This window comes from Schistocerca nitens, chromosome 3, assembly GCF_023898315.1.
Source record: "Schistocerca nitens isolate TAMUIC-IGC-003100 chromosome 3, iqSchNite1.1, whole genome shotgun sequence".
NCBI lineage: Eukaryota > Metazoa > Arthropoda > Insecta > Orthoptera > Acrididae > Schistocerca > Schistocerca nitens.
This window is the reverse complement of record NC_064616.1, coordinates 408,439,278-408,463,638: the sequence shown is the minus strand read 5'-3', so window position 1 is coordinate 408,463,638 and position 24,361 is coordinate 408,439,278. Positions and strand designations below refer to the sequence as shown.

At 38.5% G+C, this 24,361-nt stretch overlaps 2 protein-coding genes across 2 annotated transcripts in view; one reads left to right on the top strand and one right to left on the bottom strand.

The window, feature by feature from the left end:
• Positions 1–24,361, top strand: part of LOC126248348 (patched domain-containing protein 3-like) — a 700,291-nt gene that overhangs the window by 527,170 nt on the left and 148,760 nt on the right. The window lies entirely within an intron of this gene.
• On the bottom strand, positions 1,685–14,124 carry LOC126248349 (uncharacterized). The gene is made up of 3 exons (XM_049949259.1): positions 13,836–14,124; positions 10,114–10,271; positions 1,685–5,141 (listed from the first exon to the last, which is right to left on the bottom strand). Exon 3 carries the CDS (start codon positions 3,662–3,664, stop codon positions 2,474–2,476), a length of 1,191 nt encoding a protein of 396 aa, XP_049805216.1. The 5' UTR covers positions 3,665–5,141; positions 10,114–10,271; positions 13,836–14,124; the 3' UTR covers positions 1,685–2,473.

Genomic DNA, 24,361 nt, shown 5'->3' with positions numbered 1-24,361 from the left:
GTCCATGTTTCACTTCCATACATGGCTACACTCCATACAAATACTTTCAGAAATGACTTCCTGACACTTAAATCTATATTCGATGTTAACAAATTTCGCTTCTTCAGAAACGATTTCCTTGCCATTGCCAGTCTACATTTTATATCCTCTCTACTTCTACCATCATCAGTTATTTTGCTCCCCAAATAGCAAAACTCCTTTACTACTTTAAGTGTCTCATTTCCTAATCTAATACCCTCAACATCACCCGACTTAATTCGACTACATTCCATTATCCTCGTTTTGCTTTTGTTGATGTTCATCTTATATCCTCCCTTCAAGACACCATCCATTCCGTTCAACTGCTCTTCCAAGTCCTTTGCTGTCTCTGACAGAATTACAATGTCATCGGCGAACCTCAAGGTTTTTATTTCTTCTCCATGGATTTTAATACCTATTCCGAATTTTTCTTTTGTTTCCTTTACTGCTTGCTCAATATACAGATTGAATAACATCGGGGAGAGGCTACAACCCTGTCTTACTCCCTTCCCAACCACTGCTTCCCTTTCATGTCCCTCGACTCTTATAACTGCCATCTGGTTTCTGTACAAATTGTAAATAGCCTTTCGCTCCCTGTATTTTACCCCTGCCACCTTTAGAATTTGAAAGAGAGTATTCCAGTCAACATTGTCAAAAGCTTTCTCTAAGTCTACAAATGCTAGAAACGTAGGTTCGCCTTTCCTTAATCTTTCTTCTAAGATAAGTTGTAAGGTCAGTATTGCCTCACATGTTCCAGTATTTCTACGGAATCCAAACTGATCTTCCCTGAGGTCGGCTTCTACTAGTTTTTCCATTCGTCTGTAAAGAATTCGTGTTAGTATTTTGCAGCTGTGGCTTATTAAACTGATTGTTCGGTAATTCTCACATCTTTCAACACCTGCTTTCTTTGGGATTGGAATTATTATATTCTTTTTGAAGTCTGAGGGTATTTCGCCTGTTTCATACATCTTGCTCACCAGATGGTAGAGTTTTGTCAGGACTGGCTCTCCCAAGGCCGTCAGTAGTTCCAATGGAATGTTGTCTACTCCGGGGGCCTTGTTTCGACTCAGGTCTTTCAGTGCTCTGTCAAACTCTTCACGCAGTATCGTATCTCCCATTTCATCTTCATCTACATCCTCTTCCATTTCCATAATATTGTCCTCAAGTACATCGCCCTTGTATAAACCCTCTGTATACTCCTTCCACCTTTCTGCTTTCCCTTCTTTGCTTAGAACTGGGTTTCCATCTGAGCTCTTGATGTTCATACAAGTGGTTCTCTTATCTCCAAAGGTCTCTCTAATTTTCCTGTAGGCAGTATCTATCTTACCCCTAGTGAGATAAACCTGTACATCCTTACACTTGTCCTCTAGCCATCCCTGCTTAGCCATTTTGCACTTGAAAATTAAAACACAAAGATAAACCTTACATTATGAGTGTATAATATTACAAATGAAGTTGACAGATGTAGTAACCAGCTCGTGTGAATGCTACTTGTATGGTAATTTGTAAATACTGTGCTATATACAAGGAGCAACATAGAGGTGAGATAAAATGAATAATATGACAGTAACAATTGTATCTATGGTGCACTGAAATTTTGAATCAAGTATAGTAGCATTATTATTATTTTTTTTTTTTTTCAAGAATCGAGGTAGCATTACAACTATTTATATTACAAAGAATAGCATATTCACTGAGCAATAATTACAAATAAATTGGGAAAATGTGATGGCCAGTTGCATGAATGTTGCTTATATGGTACTGTGTAAATACAGTGCAATAAACAGGTGACAACATTTACATGATATATCTGAGTAATGTGACAGTAGTAATGATATAAATGTAGTATGTCACACCACTTTTATTTTTAAATCAATTTTACAGTTGCAGTAATGTGTGATTGAGTGGACAGCTATATCATGATGTAATACTTTCTTTCGATTATTGACTGCAAGTTGTTGTTAAAATGAGTAGTGTTTATTTATGTTTTAGGCTGGATAATAGGTGAGTGAAGTTTTGTAGAAAGGTTGCATTGGCTAGCTCTGTCTGTTCATTAATAATATGATGTGGTGATTTGCTTTTGTGTGTATATATATTTCTCTCTCTTCAAGCAGATTCATGAGGCTACCTTTCTCAACATGACGCAATATTTGAATGTGGTCTTCAATGTTTTTTACGCTATGTTTACTGAGAGTTGTGTGCATTGCAAATGCAGATTTTGAAGGACTGTTCAGACATGGCATCTAAATGTTCTTTGAATCGAATCTCAAAGTTTCTCCCAGTCTGTCCAGTATAGAAGGAAGGGTAATTTTGGCATCTGAGTTTATATATACCTGATCTTTTGTAAGGGGGGTTGTTATTCTTTATGTTATGAATGGTTAGCTGCTGAAGTTTATGGTTTGTGTGGAAGCTTATATTTATGTTTTTGAAGAGATTACTTATTTGGATATGCTCTCTAGAAAAGGAAGTGAGACATATTTTCTGCTGCTTTCTGCAGATTTTTGTGTTGACTGCATAGGTTTCTGGTGTGGAGCTTTGTTGTCTTTTTTTTTATTTTTTGTGATAATTTATCAATCATGTGTGGGTTATATCCATTGTTTAGAGCTATGGCTTTAATGATATTGATTTCTTTATGTTGTTCAACTGGTTCCAGTGGAATTTTGTGCAAGCGATTAAGCATGAACCTGAAGTATGCCATCTTATGTTGGTTTGGATGGCAAGATGAGCTGTTGATGCACACATCTGTGGCTGTTTGCTTTCTGTAAATTTCAAAATGATGTTTCTGTTTTTTGCTGGAAATTTTTAAATCTAAGAAATTGATGCTGTTATTGGATTCACGTTCAACAGTGAATTTGATGTTACTGTGCATGCTACTCAGCTTGGTTGCTAATGTGTCAATTTCTTCATTAGTGCCATCAAAAAGAATAATTGTATCATCTACATACCTTTTATAGCAGATGATTTTGCTGTTGATGTGACTGTTAGTTTTGAAAAATGTGTGTTCTAAGTGGTTTACGTAGATGTCTGCTAACTTCCCTGCTAGGCTGCTACCCATTACCAACCCATCCTTCTGTTTGTAAATTTTGTTATTAAACCTGAAGTAATTGTATGACAACACCAATGTGAGTAACTCAATGAACTCATAGATTTCTGCCATACTCAGTTTCTTGTGTCTAAGCAGATTGTTCTTGATTATATTTATGGTGTCCTGTATAGGGATGTTAGTATAGAGATTTACAATGTCAAGCGATGCAAATCTGGCTGTCGGTGGAATGTGCACATCCTTAATTTTGTCAATGAGCTCAAACGTGTTCCTAATAGAGTAGTTGGTTTCAAAAGTATAATGGCTATTTAGAAGAGCTAGCAGTTTGTTATTAAATCTGTATGAAGGGCTGTTCCTAGAGTTAAAAATAGGCCTGATTGGGCAGTGCTGTTTATGTATCTTGGGCTGTGACCTAAGGCGAGGGGCAGTGGGGTTCATAGTAATGCAGTCCTGTACTTCCCATTTGCTTAGGAGGAAATTACAGTTCTTAAGAGTTTTCTTAAGTTTGGCTTGAAATTTAGAAGTGGGATCAATGTCTAATTCGATGATGTTATTACTACTAAAAAATTCCATGGTTTTGTCAACATAATCATTTTCATACATTACAACTGCACAGTTACCTTTGTCTGCCTTCACTATTAGAGCTTTACTGTTAGAAAGTTTGGAGTTGATACAATTCAGTGTCTTTTGGTCACTGTTTTTATGTGAAGTATTTTTTAGGTGTCTTGTGATTATTTTATTGGCTTTGAAGCCTATAGCATTTGTTTCACTGGGATTCAATTTAGCAGCATCACATGCAAGCTTAGTGGATGCAATAAGGCTTTTTAGGTTATTGCCATTAAGATTTGGTTCTATGTTGTGGGTAAGACCTTTGTTTATGAGGGCAAGTTCAGTATTTGTGAAGGTGATGTTAGTTGAATAAATAATTCGCCACAGTGGAATAATAAAAATTAAAAACGGACAATAATGTAAAGTGTATCTTTAAAATCATGTGAACAGCCGTCTGATGATGAACTTGCCAGTTCAAAACCGGTAACGGCATGATTTACCTAAATAGTTAATAGTGGCTGGTTGCTGTTTTCTTCTTTGTAAGAACTAACCTACATTAATTGTATACAGCCACGGCCTCACCATGTCAGTTTTAGACAAAACAGCAATTGTTCAATTGTTCGCGAACTCATTGATGGGCTATCTTCAATACAACACAGTACACCTTCTTCAAATTCGGGAGTGCAGCGTCGCCGTGGAGCACCACAGTCCTGCCTCCTCACAGTGAAGGTACCTGTTTCTCGCAGCCGTTGTGTAACTTGGGCAAACAGTTTGTGTGATGGAGTGTGACAGTGTGGAAAACGTTCGACTAGCAGCTCTTCCGTTACCTCCAACTTCGCTATACACAAGGAGCATGTCTGTGTATTCCGCAAACATGTACTGCACCATGTTTCCTCTATCGGTGATGCACAGGTATTGACTCGGTCTCACAGCAAAGCAGACAATAAGGGACATCTGAGGATCGTTTGATGTAGTACACATCGTTGTGTCTACCCTGTTGCATACCAGGACAGGGAACTCTTGAGACATCTGAATTGAAACTGTCGTAGAACGGAAACGATACAATTCTGGACATGGGTTACTATTCAAAATGTTCTGTACTCTCTACCCTCTACATGTCCTGGAAGCTTGTAATGGGAATTTCCGACCACCTTGTCTACTTTCCTTACATCACATGCCCACACCACCACCACCACCACCACCACCACCACGCAGCACTCAATCTCACAATATTTGTAATGTTTTGGCTCATCAGTGTGTAAGTAATTAGAATGACATCAAATTCACCATTACCCTTTGCTAACTACTGAAAGCTCAGATTGTATCACAATCTGGACCACGCCCTTTACATGACTTTTTTATTAAATTCGCTTAATGTTCTGCTTCATTATACTGTCACAGTCCTCAGTTGTACAGTGTAGTAGTATTTGGCTGTACATCATTTGGTACTACAGTATCTGACAGACCACTATCTTCAAGTAGTGAATCATAATCATTTAAACTGATAAATTCCATGCGGGGATGTTTTCACCTGGAAGAGAAAACATATTTTAATTTCTTTATTGTAAGTCACAATTAGCATGTTGTGTAACTTTAGGAGCCCACATTGAGGCCATAAACATCCACTGACAAAAAACACTGGACACACAGAAGGAATGGTCAGAGGTAGATGCAATTCCACATACATGCTTGACATCAGCAGGTATGTAACTGATTAAAGACAGATTCATCTATGCCAGCTAGAATGGCTGCCAGTCATTAACCCTATGTGATCATGTTCTCAGGTCTATCACAACATGTAATAGGCAAGCGATGTGACAGGTCATTGTGGAGGATTTTGTAATACCACAGGGGATGCTGCATTCATATGCGAGACAACATTACAAGCATCTGATAGTGTCTGAAAGGGGCATCATCATTGGTCTACTTAGCCAAATTGTGTAATACACAGGAATGTGACAGCAGACAAAAATATGACTGAATTGGAACATGAGGGAAACGCCAAGGTCTTGGGTTATGAGGTGTGATCGCACTACGGGCTGCCAACAGAGCACCAAGCACACTGGAACCCCTGCATATATGCACCTGCCATCCATGCACAAGTAATGGACTTCCTGCAGTACCCTACATCATCCAGCAACATTGGTTGCAGATTAAGAGATGCTGCATTACTGAATCCAATAAGTTGGCTGCCAGTGACACCTTAACACAGCTGTCTCTGAAGTAATGCCATATGCAGGAAGCATGGACTGCTGACAAGCATCGTGCATCACTTTCAATAATGAATATTGGTTCTGCACCAGCTTGAATGATCATTATCAGTGAGCATGGTGACACCAAAGGGAGACAATACACACAACCAGTGTTTTGGATACACACACTGGCATTAGCCCTAGCGTCACTATGTGAGGAGGCATCTTGCACAGCTTCAGATAACAATTTATAGTATTTCAATGAATTTTGATGGCAAGCAGTTTGCGGCAGACATGCTACATCGTCATTTATTACCTCTCACAAGACAGATCTCTGAATTGTCTTTCAACAGAAAAATACTAATCCTTACATGGCCTGTCTCTCTCTTGAAATGCCAGCAAGCATACTGAGGGCCAATTACAATAGCTGAGAGTCACCTAACCTCAGAAGCACATAATGGCTGCATGTAACCCTTCCCAACTGAAACAACATATGTATTCAGATCCAGGGAACAAAGAAAGCCACTGGTAAATGTTACGCGGGTGGTGCCTGCGATATTTTTCATTTTTTGATCTTGATATTATTACGATAGTCTGAAATCAAAACCTATAGTAACAATAAAAGATAATTAAACAGCTGTGTGTAACACATTAAAATAATGTATTTTTTATTGTGTGTTTTATTTTCAGATGTCATTCATGGGTTTTGTTTACAATATGTTGTTTGGTTCATGTAATGGTGGTTTAGATCATGTTATTTAGCTGACCTAAATAGATCTGATGGAGATGGCAAGCACATAGAAGATTTTGATACTGCTGTTCTGTTTTGTCCAGTGGCATCGCCAGCAGCACATCTTTATAATGGCAGCTGCATTAAGGATAGATTGAAGGGTGATAGTTCAGTTGTGAGTCATCACATTTGTAGTGAAAATGTTAATAACTACACACACACACACACACACACACACACACACACACACACACACACACACACACACAAAAACCATCGTCTCTGGCAGCTCAGACCAGAATGCAACTGTCACATGGAATGAAAGCAGTGATCCGGAGGGGGCGGGGAAGGAAGGGGCAACAGATTACAAGTGGTGGGAGACAGGAGTGCTGCCTGGCGAAGTGTGCAGGGAATAGGCTGCCAACCATCGCAGTGTCAGGAGGCTGTGAGGCAGGGAAAGGGAGGATGGAGTTAAGGAGAGAAGTGGGGAAAGATGTACAAGCACGTTGGCAGAAGGTGACACACAAAGGGGGTGGGAGATGAGAATAGGGAGGAGATGGAAACGTGTGAGAGCAGTACATTACCGTAGGTTGAGGCTGGGATAATTTCAAGAATGGAGAATGTATTTTAATGATAACTCCCATCTGTGCAGTCCAGCAAAGCGGGTGGTGGAGAGGAGGATCCAGATGACTCAGGTAGTGAAGCAGCTATTGAAATCTAGCATTTTATGTTCAGCTGAATGTTTTACCACAGGATGGCCTACATTGCTCTTTGCCACAGTTTGGCAGTGGCTGTTCATCTTGGTGGACAGCTAGTTGATAGTCATATCAGTATAAAAAAAGCTGTGCAATGACTGCAACAAAGCTGGTATATGACATGGTTGCTTCACTACCCATGCCATCTGTATCATCCCCTCCACCAACAGCTTTACTGAACTGTGCGGATAGGAGTTATCCTTACAACACATTCTCCACTCCCAAAATTATACCGGCCTCAACCTACAGTGACACACTGTTCCCACACCCTCAATCCAACTGATCCGTACCCATCCTTCACCTCCTCCCTATTCTCATCTCTCACCCTTTTTATGCGCCACCCTCTGCCAATGCATCCACCCATCTTTCCCCACTCCTCCCCTTTTTTGTTCCATTCCTCTACCAGACAGCACTCCTCTCTCCCCCCCACCCATACACTGCTGTCCCTTCTCCAGATTTCTGCTTCCATACTACATGACAGCTGCATTCTGATATGGCTGCCAGAGATGGTAGTCATATGTGCTTGAGGTGTGCTTGCTTGTGTGAATGAATGTGTGTGTGTGTGTGTGTGTGTGTGTGTGTTTGTTTGTTTCTCCTCCTTTTTCTGAAACAAGGCTGTCACTTAAAACTAATATGGAAGAGTCTTAATTGTGCCTGTCTGCAACTTAACATGTCATCTTTACTGTAGTCAGCAATCTATCTTTTCCTTACATTGTCAACATTCCACCCTGGAGTTTCCATTATTTTATAACTACATTAGCCCCTCAAAAAAATCCTCTATTTCAGAGGAGGTCCTATTAGTTTTCTGGTTTTTAGTTTGCTAATGTTTGTGTTTTGTAAATGAACCTGTCCACTGGTCATTTCTTGAGGCTTGTACTGCTGTGATGCAGTTTACTAGCATGGTACCACTTTGTTAACTAATTCTGAAACTTCTTCCTAACAAGAAACCAGCAGTGTGCTCATACTGTCAATTTTGTTGTTTGTTTAATTTGATTTCTCACAGAAATAAAACCACAAAAACAATTTACACATGAAGTTTCATTTTGTGTTCTCATCTAATTCTAGGTGTTTAGCTTGGCAGCGAGTATAATTTTAATAGTGACACTTCCAATTTTTGAACTGTTCTGAAATATCTTGCAAAACTAAACATTCTTCACTCATCATATTTTGTTACTTGTCTTCAATATGCCACTATAATTTCAATTAAAAACTGTTGTTTGAGAACAAGGAAAGTATGCAAATCATAAGAACTGTAAAGCACATTAACTAACTATTGCTTGTGGAAATGACATTCTTTGAAATTATTGCACAAGTTAAAATACATGCTTGTCAATTTTGACACATTGATTCATGGGAAATGGCCACCCTTAACCACAGAAAACAATGCTGGATCTCTCATATGTTCATAGTAGTGAATGCCTTTACAACCCAGAAACATTACCAACCACTCAAAATATCTTGAGTCAAATGTTTTAATTCTTTGAAACCCAATATGTGTAAAATAAGACCATAATAAACATTATAGTTATTCTCATGACCTATCAAACAATGAAAACTCCCGGTAAGAATCTCAACAATGTAGGAATATCAACAATGTAATAATAGCAACAATGTAAGAATAGCAACAATGTAGGAATATCAACAATGTAGGAATATCAACAACATAGGAATATCAACAATGTAGGAAAAGACAGATTGCTTCTTACCGCGAAGAAGACATGTCAAGTTGCAGACAGGCACAATTAAAAGACACTCACTTGAAGCTTTCGCCCCCCCCCCCCCCCCCCACACACACACACAAAAAGCAAGCACACCTCATGCAAACATGACCACCAACTCCAACCAACACCAACTTGAGCATTCCAGCCCGAGATGCTGGAGTTGGCAGTCATGTATGCATGAGGGTGTGTGTGTGTGGGGGGGGGGGGGGGGGGGCACTACCGACAAATGCTGTGGCCAAAAGCATTATGTGTGAGTGAAGCAGCAATCTATCTTTTCCTACCAGACAACTTCTACTCCGCTAAATAAGTCTTCCAGAAACCACATTGGGGAAGCTGTGGAAATGAAAATATGGAATGTCCATGAAGCACAACTTTAAGCCACTAAATCTGAGAGTATGAAGGAACAACTCTTTCAGGTATCAGAAATTTTACACGATACCTGCTTCTCTACTCAACAAATACTGCTGCATTGAGGCTTAACTTTGAGGTAGTTGGCTCAGTTACCGGTGATGGAAAATAACTTTCATCACAAGTAGTTGGAATAATATTTTCATCATGATTATTTCACTGGCAAGAGAAGGAGAAAAGGTGGTGTTATATTCCTGATCACTAAACCTTGCACCAATGACTTGGATTAAATTCTAATTTTTCCTGCAGAGCCTCATAGAATAGCAGCATGTGGCCTTCATGATGGTGTTCCATCTCTCACATGGGGTTGTTACTATTCAACAGCTGGCGGTTATGCTCTAGTGCTTGGTTTTTGTAGCCACCACCAAATAGGACAAATAACAATTCATTCACTTATCAGTCAAATTCAACAGTTACACAACTCCCTCACCTTATAAAAGAAGGGTTCCAAAGGGCATGGAGAATGAAAACTTTTCCAACAAGAAAGCCAATCCTACCTCTCAGGTCTCCTAAACAAAATGCCACACAAATGGCTTCTTAATTTTAAAGAACATCAAATAATTAAATTCTGGGAATATCCGCATTTGCTTTTAAATTCATTATTTGCAACAAATATTTTCATTTGCTCAATACATTTCACTGTCTACCACTAGAAAATTGCCTTGCACAACAGTAATGCCTGGAAAAGGTAACTTACTTTTCTCTAATACATTCTTAATTTCTTTCATTTTTTAAACTCTTGTCACTGAAAATGACAATTCCATATGTTAACAAAGTTGCATTTTGCTACTTCAGCTCAAAACAGTGTTCTCTGATTGCAAATCTTCAAGATGTGTGACTTCCATCCTAATGATCCTGAAACAGTAGATTATTATTCAAATATTTCTTTTAAGATACTCAACTTAGCATAATTTGAATGAGAAGCATATGTTTCTTAGCAAAAATATACCACAAAACTAGTTTATCCATATTTATGATATATTTAATTATTAATCTGGTTATGTGGGACCAAGGGAGCCAAAGTGGCTAAAGCCTAAATCAGAGCCAGCATCAGAGGCAGTGTTTCTCAACTGCTCATAGGTTACCAGCACTTAGTTTGGCACAGCCAAGGGGATGATACTTTCACATAACCAATGTGAGGCAAGAAAATAGTCAATGAAATTCTGGCACAAAAATTTAAATGATTCCCTTCCCCACTGTTGTCACAAATATTTGACTTTTTTCTGAATGTCACAAATCATGAGACTGTGATTAGGTTGGGGCCTAATAGAGCAGCTTAAATTAGTGCAAATGAAAACAACAATGAAATTTAGAAGCTGGAAAGATTTCTGAGATTGTGGGAACGTCACAATATTTCTCTATATCTTGGTTCAGAACACCATCTGTCCAGTGCTCTCTCATTTACTGCGTAGAATCAGCAGCTGACACAGCCGCTTTCCTCCCCATCATACCTCATAGCGAGTGCACATAAGAATGCTGCATGACACATGTAAGTATGCCATTGGCCCTGATCTAGATTTTTAGCGCTTAAGCTACCTGTCCATGGAACAGTAGGTAAATACTTTACACAATGTATTATAAACAACATAATTAACAAAACATGAAAAATGACACATATTTACAAATAAATAATACATTACAAAGGAAAGTTGTGGACTCCTGTACAGAACAGAAGCGTGTCACAAGGCAACCTTTCAACAGATTTCTGTTCTGCTGGAAGCCTACTGAAAATGAGACATGATGAATAGTACACACTTATCTGTGCAAGGCTCAAGGAAGTGTTATCCAATGCAAATCTTTTTGCATCACTATTGGATAATCAGAAATGGCTGCAAATCACAAAACAGGATTCACACACAGCCATAATGACTTGTATTAAATATGAAGCGACCATTACCAACAGGAAATCTACAACTTCGATTATGTTGCAGATTGGTTACCACAACACAACTTTCAGTGGGGAGACCATTATCTTGAAGGCACATGTCAAGGCTGTCCTTTGCTTTTGTCAATTTCCTACACACTTCTGAACCACATGATTTTTCATAGACTTTTTTCTTTTTCTTAACAAATGCCATTCTTCAGTAGATGTGGGCATGAACTGTGGAGACTGGTGCTGCTTCCATATATACAACATGTGGATATACAGATCAAAGCTGTGGAACACACCGGCCACTTTTGCGTAATCTTATCATCATCATCATCCATTATAGTTTAACTAACTGCAAATTCCTATTACAATAACATCAAAAGCAGTATTTCTAAAAAATACTATGTATATTAATAAGTCATAGGGGATGTCTAATACGAGTTGCCGCCTGAGCTACAGATTTAATTCGAAGGTGAGAGGTGAGTGGTCGGTTGTTTTGGCAAAGACAATGAATATGATACTAAAAAACCTGACCGAGGTGACAGACTGATCTGAAGTTTAGCACTTTGGGGGGGGGGGGGAGATTAAAATCACAAATAACATCACATTATAGTTGTCATATTGTTTGTGGCATGTCACATTTCTTGCATCACTGGTCAAAGATGACGATTTGTATTGAAATGCCTCTGTATCCCATAAACACTAAAAGGATAAGAACAGTAATTCTTATCATGTGCTGATTATTGATAGTGAATAATCACAGATTTTCCGTTGGTTTCTTCAGTGTTGATTAAGCTGACTCTACTACACAGTGATTGAAATGGCGCCACTCTTTTGCCATAATGCTGCTCATTGAAAATAGAAGAGTCAGTTATTTGTATTCACCACTGGAGAGCACTTCTGTCAGAGCTACCACAGAGAAACATTTTGCCTTCTTAATTTGTATGAATGGGGGGGGGGGGGGGGAAACAATGCCTTAAACTGGATGACAGAAAGGGGGGGGGGGTCTTCACAGTCCACCTTCAGTTTTCTCCTCCGTGATCCTTACTTTATTCTCTTTAGGGGAGGATGGCTTCCACAATAGATCACTACTCACAAAGTGAAAATTTGTTTACTATTATAAGGCTAGTTCAGATATTGTGTGTGTACTATTATTACACTACTTCAGTTATTTTCAGTGGCACATCCATTGGTTTCAGAATGTACTAGATGTCATTTTTAACATTCTGATTATTCTTTCTGGCCAACTTCTGCAGCTTTTCATTATAAATTAAGGTTATATGACCCCATTATGGTATTTGTGAAAATAAAGCTGTAGGACTAGTGCAACTGTTAGTTAATTGTATTTTCAATTAACTTTCTCAATTTCCCGCATACATCACATTATTTGAAACAAGTACATCAGCAGATGACTTACTAGACATTTCATCAGCCAATGTGCTATGAATCTTCATATTTTGCTCTTCAACTTTAACCACAAGAAACCTTTACTATGTGTCAAGTTGCACATATGAACCAGATTTGATTATTTACGAATTCAGTTTTAATAATGATTACTCAAACACATATTCTGATTCTACTGCTTGACACAGTATATCACATCAAGCAAACACCTCTTTCCTAAATTGGTAATGTAGTCTAGTTGTTCCAACTTAGTTTTTCATTACAACTGACTACCATAAACATTTACCTCTTCTCTGATTTATACTTTAGCACTAAAAGAACATCTACTTTCTTAAAAGTATTACTGAATGGTTTTCTGTAAAAGAACATTCAGTTCTGTACATCTGGAGGTACTATATCAATAATTCGTGTAACACATGACTACAAAATAATAACCAAGACGGAAAACTTAAAAAAAAAATTGTGTGTCCATAATAATGAGAATTTAATCCAGAACATAAGCATTTTGCAACTCCTGAAACAACTTAATCCACGGAAATTTGCGCTTCAAATCATTAAAACATCTTGGCAAGAGAGAAATCAATAATCTGACATTTTGAATACTTCATTCAATAATGTCAAATGGAATAATGTTCTGATTTTATTCTTTAAGGTAATCATTATTCAGAAACGTGCAGCAAGACTAATATGTGATGTTCACCCACGATCATGCTGTAGACACCTTGTGAAGCAGTTAGGCACTTTGACTATTGCTCCACAGTGTATTTTTTCCGTCTCAAGTTTGTTGTAAACAACCCACTGCATTTCAAAAGGAACAATAAGGTACATAATTACGTTACTACAAGAAAAATGGCATTCATTACTCCACATTAAAGTTTCCTTCGTACAAAAAGGGGTGGACCAGGCTACCACCAAAATTTTTGATCACTTACCCAATGGTATAAAATGCTAGACAGAGAGAAAAGTTAATTTGTAAACAAAATGAAAAAGTATCTCCTTGGCAACTACTATTCCGTAGAATAATTTTTATTACCAAACAGTGGGTAGTAAATTTCTGGTTACAGGTATATGCAACATTAATGTAACTGAAAAACCTTAAATAAGCCATAAAAATTTGTTCAGAAAAACACATTTCTCAGACATACCGAGTTTTCTGTAACCAACGTTACCTCCTACATTTCAAATACCCTTGTATGCGTTTGGGGGTTCACTCCGATGTTTACGTTTGTCATTACGCAAAATGTACAGTTAACGTCATTGATATATGTTTACATTTGTCGACAAATAAGAAATTGTGCGATTGTTTCGAACAATATTCCACATTTCCTGAAGACTGATGGGTTTTCTGATGTTATATTATCTTCAATCAATACGGTCTCTATCGCATTAATCACTTCGCGCCCAACAGCTAATACCACCAGCGCCAAACGCTTGTGTGCCCTCCAAAGAACCTCAATTATGTTTGTATAATCTATACAAAGAACTACTACACTGAAATAGAGTTTAAGGCTACCCTGGCCCACCGAACGCATTGATTGAAGCCTGCGGTCCAGTTACCGTGATCAGGTATAAATGAAAGATTCTTGGGCTTCCTTTTTAATTTAATAGAAGTATATTACAATATATTTGATTTTATTTACATACAAGAGAGAATTTTCATTTAAAACTAATTTTCAAATTAAACATGTAACATGCAAATACAAGTAAATATTCAAAACGCGATGATCTGGTAAAACAAATTTCCATCCAGGATAAAAAGCGCAGTAAAGGCTGAAAAATTTGCAAAAGACTTAAAAGGTAACTTAGTCTCAGTCATCTATTAAGTATAAAAGTTTACAAGCTAGTTCTTTCTGGACACTTTTTTCCATATAAGAATGTCTTTAATTAAAGTACACATTTAGCCACCAATATGAGGCTTTTCGTCATTTCATTACAACATATTGCACCAATATAGACGAGTTTTCGCGACATCAGAAACGTACTGGTGTTTTGAAACAGCGTTTATTCATAGAACATAAGATAAATGAACTGCCACTTCCATTCATCTGATGGAATAGCTATCCACCCTTTTTAATTACAGATCAACTCCTGAAACCAGTTTTCATAGTTTATAAAAAATACACTTACGTTGTTAAAGCACCTTAAGAGCAATGTTAAACATATATGTTAAATGGATTCATTGCTGGCTGGCTTCAGGTAGTTTTTTTGCTTGTAAATCAACAAGTAGTCCCACATTAGGGGATGATGAACACACATTAGGGAAAACACCATAGTTAATACAAATTTTTCCATAAATTTCAGACTTAATTCTTGAAAACACTTTAACACTAGGAGGGCCGCAAGCAGGCTACTACCTACAAGGACCGACAGGGCCAAATTGGCCCCATGTTTATTTTTGTTTACTCGTCTTCTCTTCTCACATTTGCCACATACTGCTTTCTCACAACCTGAACAAACAGTAGTAGTATGGTTTCCTTTACACGAGGTACGAATTTTACACTTCTTTCTCTTAGTTGCCCTCGGTGGTCCGCCTTTAGTGTCTGCATGATTCCGGTCTGGCTCTTTATTTCTTGATGATACATACTGTGCTCGAAGCTCTTCACACAAATCAGAAATATACCTCCGCCTGCTAAGTCACGCACCAGTCACTTCCTTATACAACACCCAGGACTTTATGGCAGCCAAATCAAGAATGTTGTAAAATACATGAAAGCATTACAAGTATCTGAGACAAGAGCAAATTTGTCAGCCTTGAGGCGTTCAGATCTAGTGGACTTGGTGTCAAATCTCATATACTTCATTATTTCGATATCTCTGTTTCATCCCATAGTTTGTCTGAAAAACGGAGGACCCCATACTGTTAACAATAGGCTTTTGAGAGGAAAATTCTTTGCCCCATACACTCCTCTTGCATACATTATGGCGACAAAAGCATCCAGTTCTTCAGTGTCTACTGTCCAGGAATCGTCTTGTGTTCGACGATGAGCCTCAGCTTCAGTACAGTGCTTAATGTGGCGCATCATAGAAACACTGAAAATTAACCACCAAGCACTAAGAAGTTTTCCACTTTGAATTTTCCTTTTAGCATATGATGTTGGTCCTGAGCTCTCCTGCAAAATGTTATGACTTTGTAGACGACCTGAAAACATATGAAAAAAGAACAATATTTTTAGAATGAGTAATTTAATGATATTATATGAGTATATTTGTTCTTGTAATTTTACAAACTAAAACTCTACACAAAGAGCAGAAATATTACTAACCTGCATTAGAACCCACTGGTACAATTTTCCGCACAGTTCCATCTTTTGCTGTTTCTTTTTCTTCAGTAGGTTGCCCAGTATCAGTTTTTGACGGACTTCCGGGGGAAGCAAATGTTGTCCAGGTTGTTGATCTTATAGAGCTAGAATTTGGAACATCAGAAGGCATGCTGGATGTAGAAGCTTCATTTTCCCCTAAATTTAGCGGAAAACTGTCCTGGGCTGTGTTTACATCATCACATTCGTTGCACGAATCACATTGTTCGTCTGCACACACTGGAACTACTACACCTTCTTCAATGTCCTGATCGCTGTCAGTAAACTAAAATTCTTCACTTGAACTTTCATCTTCTTTTTTTCTCAGTTCTGCTAGTATTTCAGCGTCTGTTAGCCGCTTCTTGTATTCGTAGCTCATGACTGCAGGGACGACTCTCAGATACCGTCACAACAGACAGTAACTGCAATCCTTGCGTCAACTAACCAACAATCAGCGCTGGATTGAATGACATTGTTGTCGCATATTTGAACAACAAAGGGACAACAGTTGATGTGATTTCATACGCAGTATTGCAAAGAAGTAGCCTCTAAATACAGAGAAATGTTGGAGGAGCCAAATTGGCCCCGCTGTACTTCTAGGTGATAAGCTTCACATTTCACAACCTAATAAAAATAGGTAGGACACTCCAAAACGCGGTGGTAATATTTCATATGACTGATGAAAAGTCACAAAATATCAAGTCATTTGGACTTACTATTTGCTCAGAAAACAAGTGAAAAGATCGAAAAGGGGAAATTTGGACGGACCCTCAGTCCTTCTAGTGTTAAATTCACCCTCATCAACAACCCGCATGAATGTAAAACTTTACACATTTATAAACAACGTAAATTTGAGGTTAACATACCCCACAGTAAAGAAAACGCTTACCTTACACTTCTCTCTGATTGAGACGAATAGTACTGTTTTGCACGTCCCATGCCCATCACGTGTTGTGAACCGTGCTATCACGAAAGTGATTAGACAGCTTTTTCCGTCTTTGATACAGCGTGTTACAGGGTGAGGCAGTGAAACGGCATGGTTTTGAAAAATCACCAATAATATATTTACAAAAAGAGTATAATTATTTCAACATGAATCTTAATTACATGAGTGGAAATTAATGTTTTACCTTAAAAACAATCATTTTTTGAATATGGTGTCAGTAAGGGGGCGTCCTTGGTTTGCACACGTTGTTGGAGTCTAAGATGAAATCCGCCCATGACGTTCTGTAGCATCTGCAACGGAATGTTGTTATAATCATCTTGGAGTTGAAGCTCTTTCGTCTGTGTTTGCTTTAACAATAACCTGGATGGGGTCCGCCTTTAGCTAAACCCAATTTTGTTTTTTATTCCATACATGTTTTGCTGGAGTTGCAGCATCCTCAGTGGGGTATTACATTATGGCTGTTAAATATAAATAATATTCTTTACATTTTGTATACATGTAAATACTAGTTTTTAAATCATAATTACAGATTAAGAATTCAAATTATGAATTCATAATTTTATGTGTTTCTTCGAAAATCTGTAGTTCCGATTTAAAAACTAATATTTACATGTATACAAACAGTAAAGAACACCATTTATATTTAACAGCCATAAAATAAAAGCCCACTTAGGATTCTGCAACTGCAGCAAAACATATATGGGATAAAAAACAAAATTGTGTTTTGCTAAAGGCAGACCCCATCCAGAAACATATGGAATGTTGTTAATATCCTGCCGGAGTCGCTCCTTCAGATCTTCTTTTGTTCTTGGTTGATTTTCCTCAGAGACTTTGCATTTAATGTAGCCCCAAAGAAAGAAGTCTGGAGTGGTCAAATTTGGCGAACAGGCAGGCAAAGCGATATCACCATTCTTGCTTGTTAGCCGTCCTGGAAATGCATGTTTAAGCAAATATATTGAGACATTAGCGGTATGGTTTGTTGCACCATTTGCTGGAAGAGTGTTTCTTCATCTGGATGATACTGATCGATTTCAGGTAGCCCAAAGGTGGTCAACATGTCATTATAACGTTCAGAGTTCACCGTTACTGTGTTACCATGTTCATCTTCAATAAAGTAGGGTCCCACGATTCCACAATAACATATTGCACACCAAACTGTTACTTTTTCAGAATGGAGAGGTTTTTCATGAAGGTCACGTGGGTTATTCGCGGACCGATACCGGAAGTTCTGCTTGTTGACGTAGCCACTAAGGTGAGTCTGGTCCCTTTAATCCCACAAACCAACCAAACACTAAGGTGAAAGTGGGCTTCATTACCCATCCGTAAGTTATGCACCCTTTCTCCATTTCTTCCAATAACATTAAGCATCATCTGGCAAAAGTGTAGGCGATGATTGTAATCGTTAGATTTTAGGGCTTGCACTATCTGTATTTTGTATCAATGATAGTGTAGGTCATTCTTCAAAATCCGTCTCACCGATCGATTGCTGACACTAAGTTCAGCGCTGTGTTCTGATTTTCGTGGACTTCGTGCTAATGCATCACGCACACGATCAATATTCTCTGGGGTCCAGATTGTTTCTTCACAACCACCTATTTTCTTCATCGTGCTTGCAGTGGCTTCAACGTTTTTAACACACGGGTGGATAGCTTTCCTTGATGGCATGGGAGCCCATGGCGATGGATTAAACTCACGATGGAAAGAGCATTGGGCACCAACCATCCGATCTGTGTTTTTATGATATGCTTTTACACCAAACGTACATTGCGCGCTTGACCAATGCTACATGGCTACTGAAATGTTCACCTGTATAGACGCTCAAGGTCGTTTCCCCCACTCCCATAATCCACATTGCGCCCATCAGCTGGAGTCGAAATTGTAGCATTTCACTGTCTCACCCTGTACTTCAAAATGGAGTCCTGTTTGCATGTCATCCTGTGAAATTAGAGTCATCTTATGTGATCCTACCTTGGATACTATGCAGCAGTAGCCATTCTAGCAAACTAAGTAATACTCAATTTTAATATTCAATGAGAACTTCCACGTCCAAACTCCACATCAGTGCACCCACCAGTCAACTGGCCTATGATAACACACTACTGGCTCACTGTCACGCCAACTATCCATACAGCCAGGAAAGTTAAAAGCAAGATACACCTTCTTCCTCACCGTCCAAGTGCTTCAACAACCGCCACTAGATGGATGTGTTTTCATTCTTTCTGTTCTAGTTCGCTGTACACTACCCAACAGAATTAAAGGGTCACTTTTTCAAAAACCCCTAATTGTTTCCGGTTGCGACGCAGAAATTTGGCTCAACATTGCCTACACCTATCTTCTCGTGTTTACTAACAATTTTTGTTATTAAAGGAAAACGAAGTTATTCAGGAAATGTCTATACAGTACAAGACAATCATAAATAAACTGTCCTGTAAAGCACGGTTTCGTATCTCCCAAGGTTCTTTGGAAACTGAGTAATCGCAAATGTGGTGTAATTTTTTAGTGTTCATCGATTTTTATGGCAGTAGATACACTCCTTTCTGTAAAAACTATGTTGCAAACCAATATGTACTATAGTATTTGCACTCATCCGATATAGTATTCAGATGGTTGGAGCGCCACTATCGCTGCAGTGGGGTGGGGGGGTAGAAAAACCGAGATGGTATGTCACATGTCGCGACTGTTATGTTAAGCTGAGTTCACACGCAACAAAAGTGTCATCAAAGCTAGTGGCATACTACAGTTGAATGGGTGAATTCCCAGACTTTAGTGGCACATCTTAACAAACGCAACTTTTGTCATACCACAAAAAGTTGAACTTGGTTGTACTTTGTGGCGCCACTTTCCTTCCACCTTGCTCCCTGGTGGCAGTTTATTTCGAAATGTGAGTATCCTGTCGTGTTTATCGTGGAGTAATTGCTGCATTACTCCATTCGATTTCAGTGTAATTTCAATTTATTAATTTATTACTGAAAAAAGTGAAATCAGTGGTCAGCAGGGGGGGGGGGGTAAACCAGTGATGTATCCCACAATCTTGAAAGACTTCTGGAAAAATACGTAAATAAATTTAATATATGTAGCCAAAAAACAAAAAAGCATGTCGTATGAACTTAATGATTTGCCAGACCAAGCATTGTTTAAATTGTGGATTATATGCAGGAAAAAGCTCGTGAGTGTCATGTGGCAGCCATTAAACACAAAATCCGTTATTCGAAATGGATATATTAATGAAAACAAAAAAACTGTAAATTCTTGAAAGAGTGGCATGTCTGCAGATGATATTTACATGCCAGTTGTTAGTATGCTGTTGGAAACAGCATTTTCGTCTCCGAGTGTTATTTCTTTTACAAATGTGTTTGTGGTCCCTGATTTATCCCTGTACAAAATCTAGTTTTGGATCCAGCATGTGGGTTTCGTCTATTTTGTATTTAACTCTTGTCACAGTTCTAATGCAGTAACCTGCGTTATCCACATTCATGCCTGCCATATGACTTCCCTTGACGCCATATTGAAAGCTTTCCAACTACGTAGAATTTTTGCGTTCTGTGTGAGTGGTAACTCATGATTCCACTACAGAAAGCCACGAGCCTGGCGCCACATTAGTTGCATGTGTGAACCCGGCTTCAGACTGTGGTCTGTCAAGTCACGGAATGTCAAGTCATTTCAAATTACATGATCTGAACTTGCATTGCTGCCCTCAACTGTTTTCTTTTCCACAGGAACTGAGATCTTCGCAAGATGAGTCTTAACTGGTTTTATGCGTGAAGTACATGTACATAATGCAGTAGCTTATATATGTGGATGCTGGAATGTGGGTGCTGGATTCCAAATTTCTGCGAAAATGGCATTTATTGGACTCAAATGGTTTGCAGCTTACAGTGATAGCTTATATATTAGAGAAGGAAGACAGAAGTGTAAAACAACACAAAAAGAGTGTGGGTCCAGAAACTGTCGTTATGTGGTACAGATGGGGAATTTAACACATTATACAGGGAGGTCAAGGAAGAGGATTCTGCATCTTATATTTTAGAAAGGCGAAGCATCAGTTTTTTTCATTTGTTATATCAAATTACACTCAGAATTTCTAAAAGAAACGTAGTGTTACGAACTGCCATCACATCTTGTGAAAAACTGGTTGGTTTAAGGTTACGTTTAGTGCAAATTTGTGTGCATTAGTCATACCACCCTTAGTACATTACCCTTCAAGATTTATAGGTCTTCTTTACATGTTTATAATAATTCAAATGCCTTATTGCCTTATTTACTGGGGTTAGCTAATTAAACTACATAAATATTGACCACAGATGCTTGCAAAACTGTTTCACACACAACCCTGAGAGCCTGCCACAAATACATATTTAAACAAACAACTTCCAGTGTCTGAAGGTTTCAGTCTATTTCTTTGTGAAACACTACAAATGCCTGACAACATAAAAATAAATTCCACCCACTAATCAATCTGATTTTACCCATACTACTTTTTTCATTTAAAATTGCAGCCATATTGCAATCCATTGCATTGTAAAATATTAAATACAGTACTGGTATCTATAAAAATTCAATTTATAAATGTAGTAGAGGGCAAGTATCTTTTGTCATTTGTTATAAATTTTAACAAAATAAATAATGTAACGAAACGATTTATAACAAGTAACAAACAACAAACAACTGTATCAACCACAAAAATCACTACGAAACGAAATATGGAGATCTGCACATGGCCAGGTAAAATGAGGAAAAAGAGCATCAGGGTCACATGATCGACAATAGATTATTTCAGCCATTGAAACATTCTTCCACAGAAACGTTGACAGTGCCATGACGTGACGCTATGTGATGGGACTGCTAGTGTGGAGGCCACCATTTTAAATGCATTGCAGAATGTTTTGACAGGGCGTGACGTGACAGCCAATGTGAGTTGGCCTTAAAAGAAACATGGTTTAACAATATAGTGATTACAAAAAAACCTGAAGATTATTAAAACTTTGAAGTGTCTCAGAGTTTCATTTGTAGTGATGTAACAACAGTATACTTAATGCATAAACTGGACCTATTTCCAATAGTGTACCGACATCCAGAGGCTGTGTCCTAGGATCACTGAAAAATCACTAAGCCTGTGTTTGTTTACATGAGGGTTAAATGATAAACAGAGTCTTTGTAAGTTTCAATGCGTTTCATCACACTGATAACAAAAAAGGAGTTGCAGTACTTAGCTTGAGTCAGACTGTGTTGATGTCCAATTCAACTGCAGTGATATTTCACAGTAAGTTTCTTTATTTACTTTTTGGAAGAGAGAAGCGTTATTAAATCAGTGGAAAAATCTTCCTGTCACAGTACGAAAAACGTGAATATGTTCCTCTTTAAAAGACTCTGCAGAAAAGTGGGAAATCAGCTGCCTCTATCCTCATTCTACCTCCTTCACCAAAATTTGGGATGCGAACATATTCGCGTTCTTTTAACACAGAACATTCTAATTACCTAGTCTCTCTTTGTAGTTATGCCTTCATACTCAGAATCTCCCTCTCATGCATCTCACTGCCACAGTCTCTCTCTCACCTTCACTGTCTCCTTTTTTGTTTCGTTCCCACTGCCACTGTATCAATCATACCTTGGCATCGTAAGGCATTCTGGGAGTCCAACATATTTACCCCCTATACCAATGTGAGCAAAATTTCAGTCCAAAATGCCGCCTTCCTGTGCCCCATTTCAAAGTTCCGGTCTGGGAGGGTCCAGATCCTGTAAGTGTATTCATGGTCTCCTCCCAACTGTACTTTTCATTTCGATTGCCCCCTCTCTCTTTTGCTCCTACTGCTTCTATCTCCATCCATCTCTCTTTCTCTTTTACTACCTCTGAACATACCCTCACTGACCACAAATATCTTCTGTCTCTTTGGCTCTCACTGCTACTGTCTTCAACCATCTCTGCTACTATTTCACTGCCAAATGCTTTCTCCCACCATCATTGTCTCCTCTAGCTCTCTCTCTGTCTGGCGATACCTTCTATCTCTCTCTTTCACTATCACTGTCTCTCTGCAACTCTCTTTGAGCACAGAAAAGCACTCCTATATTTGTATGACAAAATTTTTGCGATGAAGGCGGAATGAGGATTGAGACAGCTGGTTCTCTACTCTCCTGCCAGTCTTTTAAAGAAGAACAAAATTGCATTTTAGTGCTCCGACAGGAGCATTCTTCCGCTGGCACCCTTCTTTTCGTTGCTACAGCAGCGTGTGCTGTTTACATAAAACGATGTCTATATGTCAGCAAAGTATTGACTATTTATTTCTATACATCGACACATTTGTATACTTTGACACAAGTCAACAACAAATAAGTATGCATAAACTTTGCTCGTCGGTCGCAATTCGTCAAATACGGCAGACTTATGATTAGTTTCCTAAAAGACTAAAAATATTTTACTGAATATGCGGTCTTTCCAGTTTATGCAAAATTTTTGGCAGTCGTTTTAAGTCCTTTTCAGACTTGTTAAGACCATTTTAGAGCATTTCTTGCCACTGCTGTACCACTATGGGCATATTTGTGTGGGTGTGGAGTGTCTATTATACAAAGACAGCCAGGCAGAATTTTATTGGTGAAGACGTACTGACTAAGAACATAGTTTTGTGGCCTCAGGACCCTTGCGGTTATCCTAGAACCCTTGGTATGTGTTAACTACGTCAGTTAACAGCCACATTTACGCCCCAGACCGGATATTACATGCATATTTTACATGGTAAATTACGCTAACCTTGAACCTCAGGATCTCAGTAACGGATAATGACATCGAAAAAAGTTTCGAGGTTCCCTGAGAACATCATCTTAAGGAAATATCGTAAAAAATTCTATGGCTTGCCATGAACAGAGATTAGAGAAATGTCCATACCCACAATTGCTACTTGTGATACCCAAAATCATGGTTTTTCAGGTGTATCCTGATAACAGGTACAGATTTTCGAAGACACGGACATGGCGTTTCTACATGAATGTCTAAAGAATGTGGAGTTAAAATTTGAGCCGTTTGCTATTGATAGTTATTTAGATAATAGCGGCCGACCGCACGAATACGGGTAAAAACCGGCTTTTGAGGTTTTCTGCATAAGTAAGTTAAATTTGAACGTCTGGATCTTAGTAACAGATAATAATATCGCCAAATGTTTCGATGTTCCCCAAGAATATCATTTTAAGAGCATATGGTAAAAATTACGACGATCTGCCATGAATAGAAATTATAGAAGTGACCATCCCCACCGCTGGTACTTTTTGGTCCCAGAAATCATGGTTTCTTGGGGTTTCTTTGGAACAGCTTGCGCTTTTAAGGCGACTAAGGTCACGATAAACCACACCTAACGCTCAATTTGCCTGGGCTGGAAGAAGTGTGTAATGTTTAAATTTTGACCCTGTACTGCAGTATAGCTACTTTATCCCCGTTCTTCTG

Bases quoted from the DNA above. Each gene is read 5' to 3' on its own strand.
- LOC126248349 (XM_049949259.1), bottom strand. From the start codon at position 3,664: ATGTATGAAAATGATTATGTTGACAAAACCATGGAATTTTTTAGTAGT.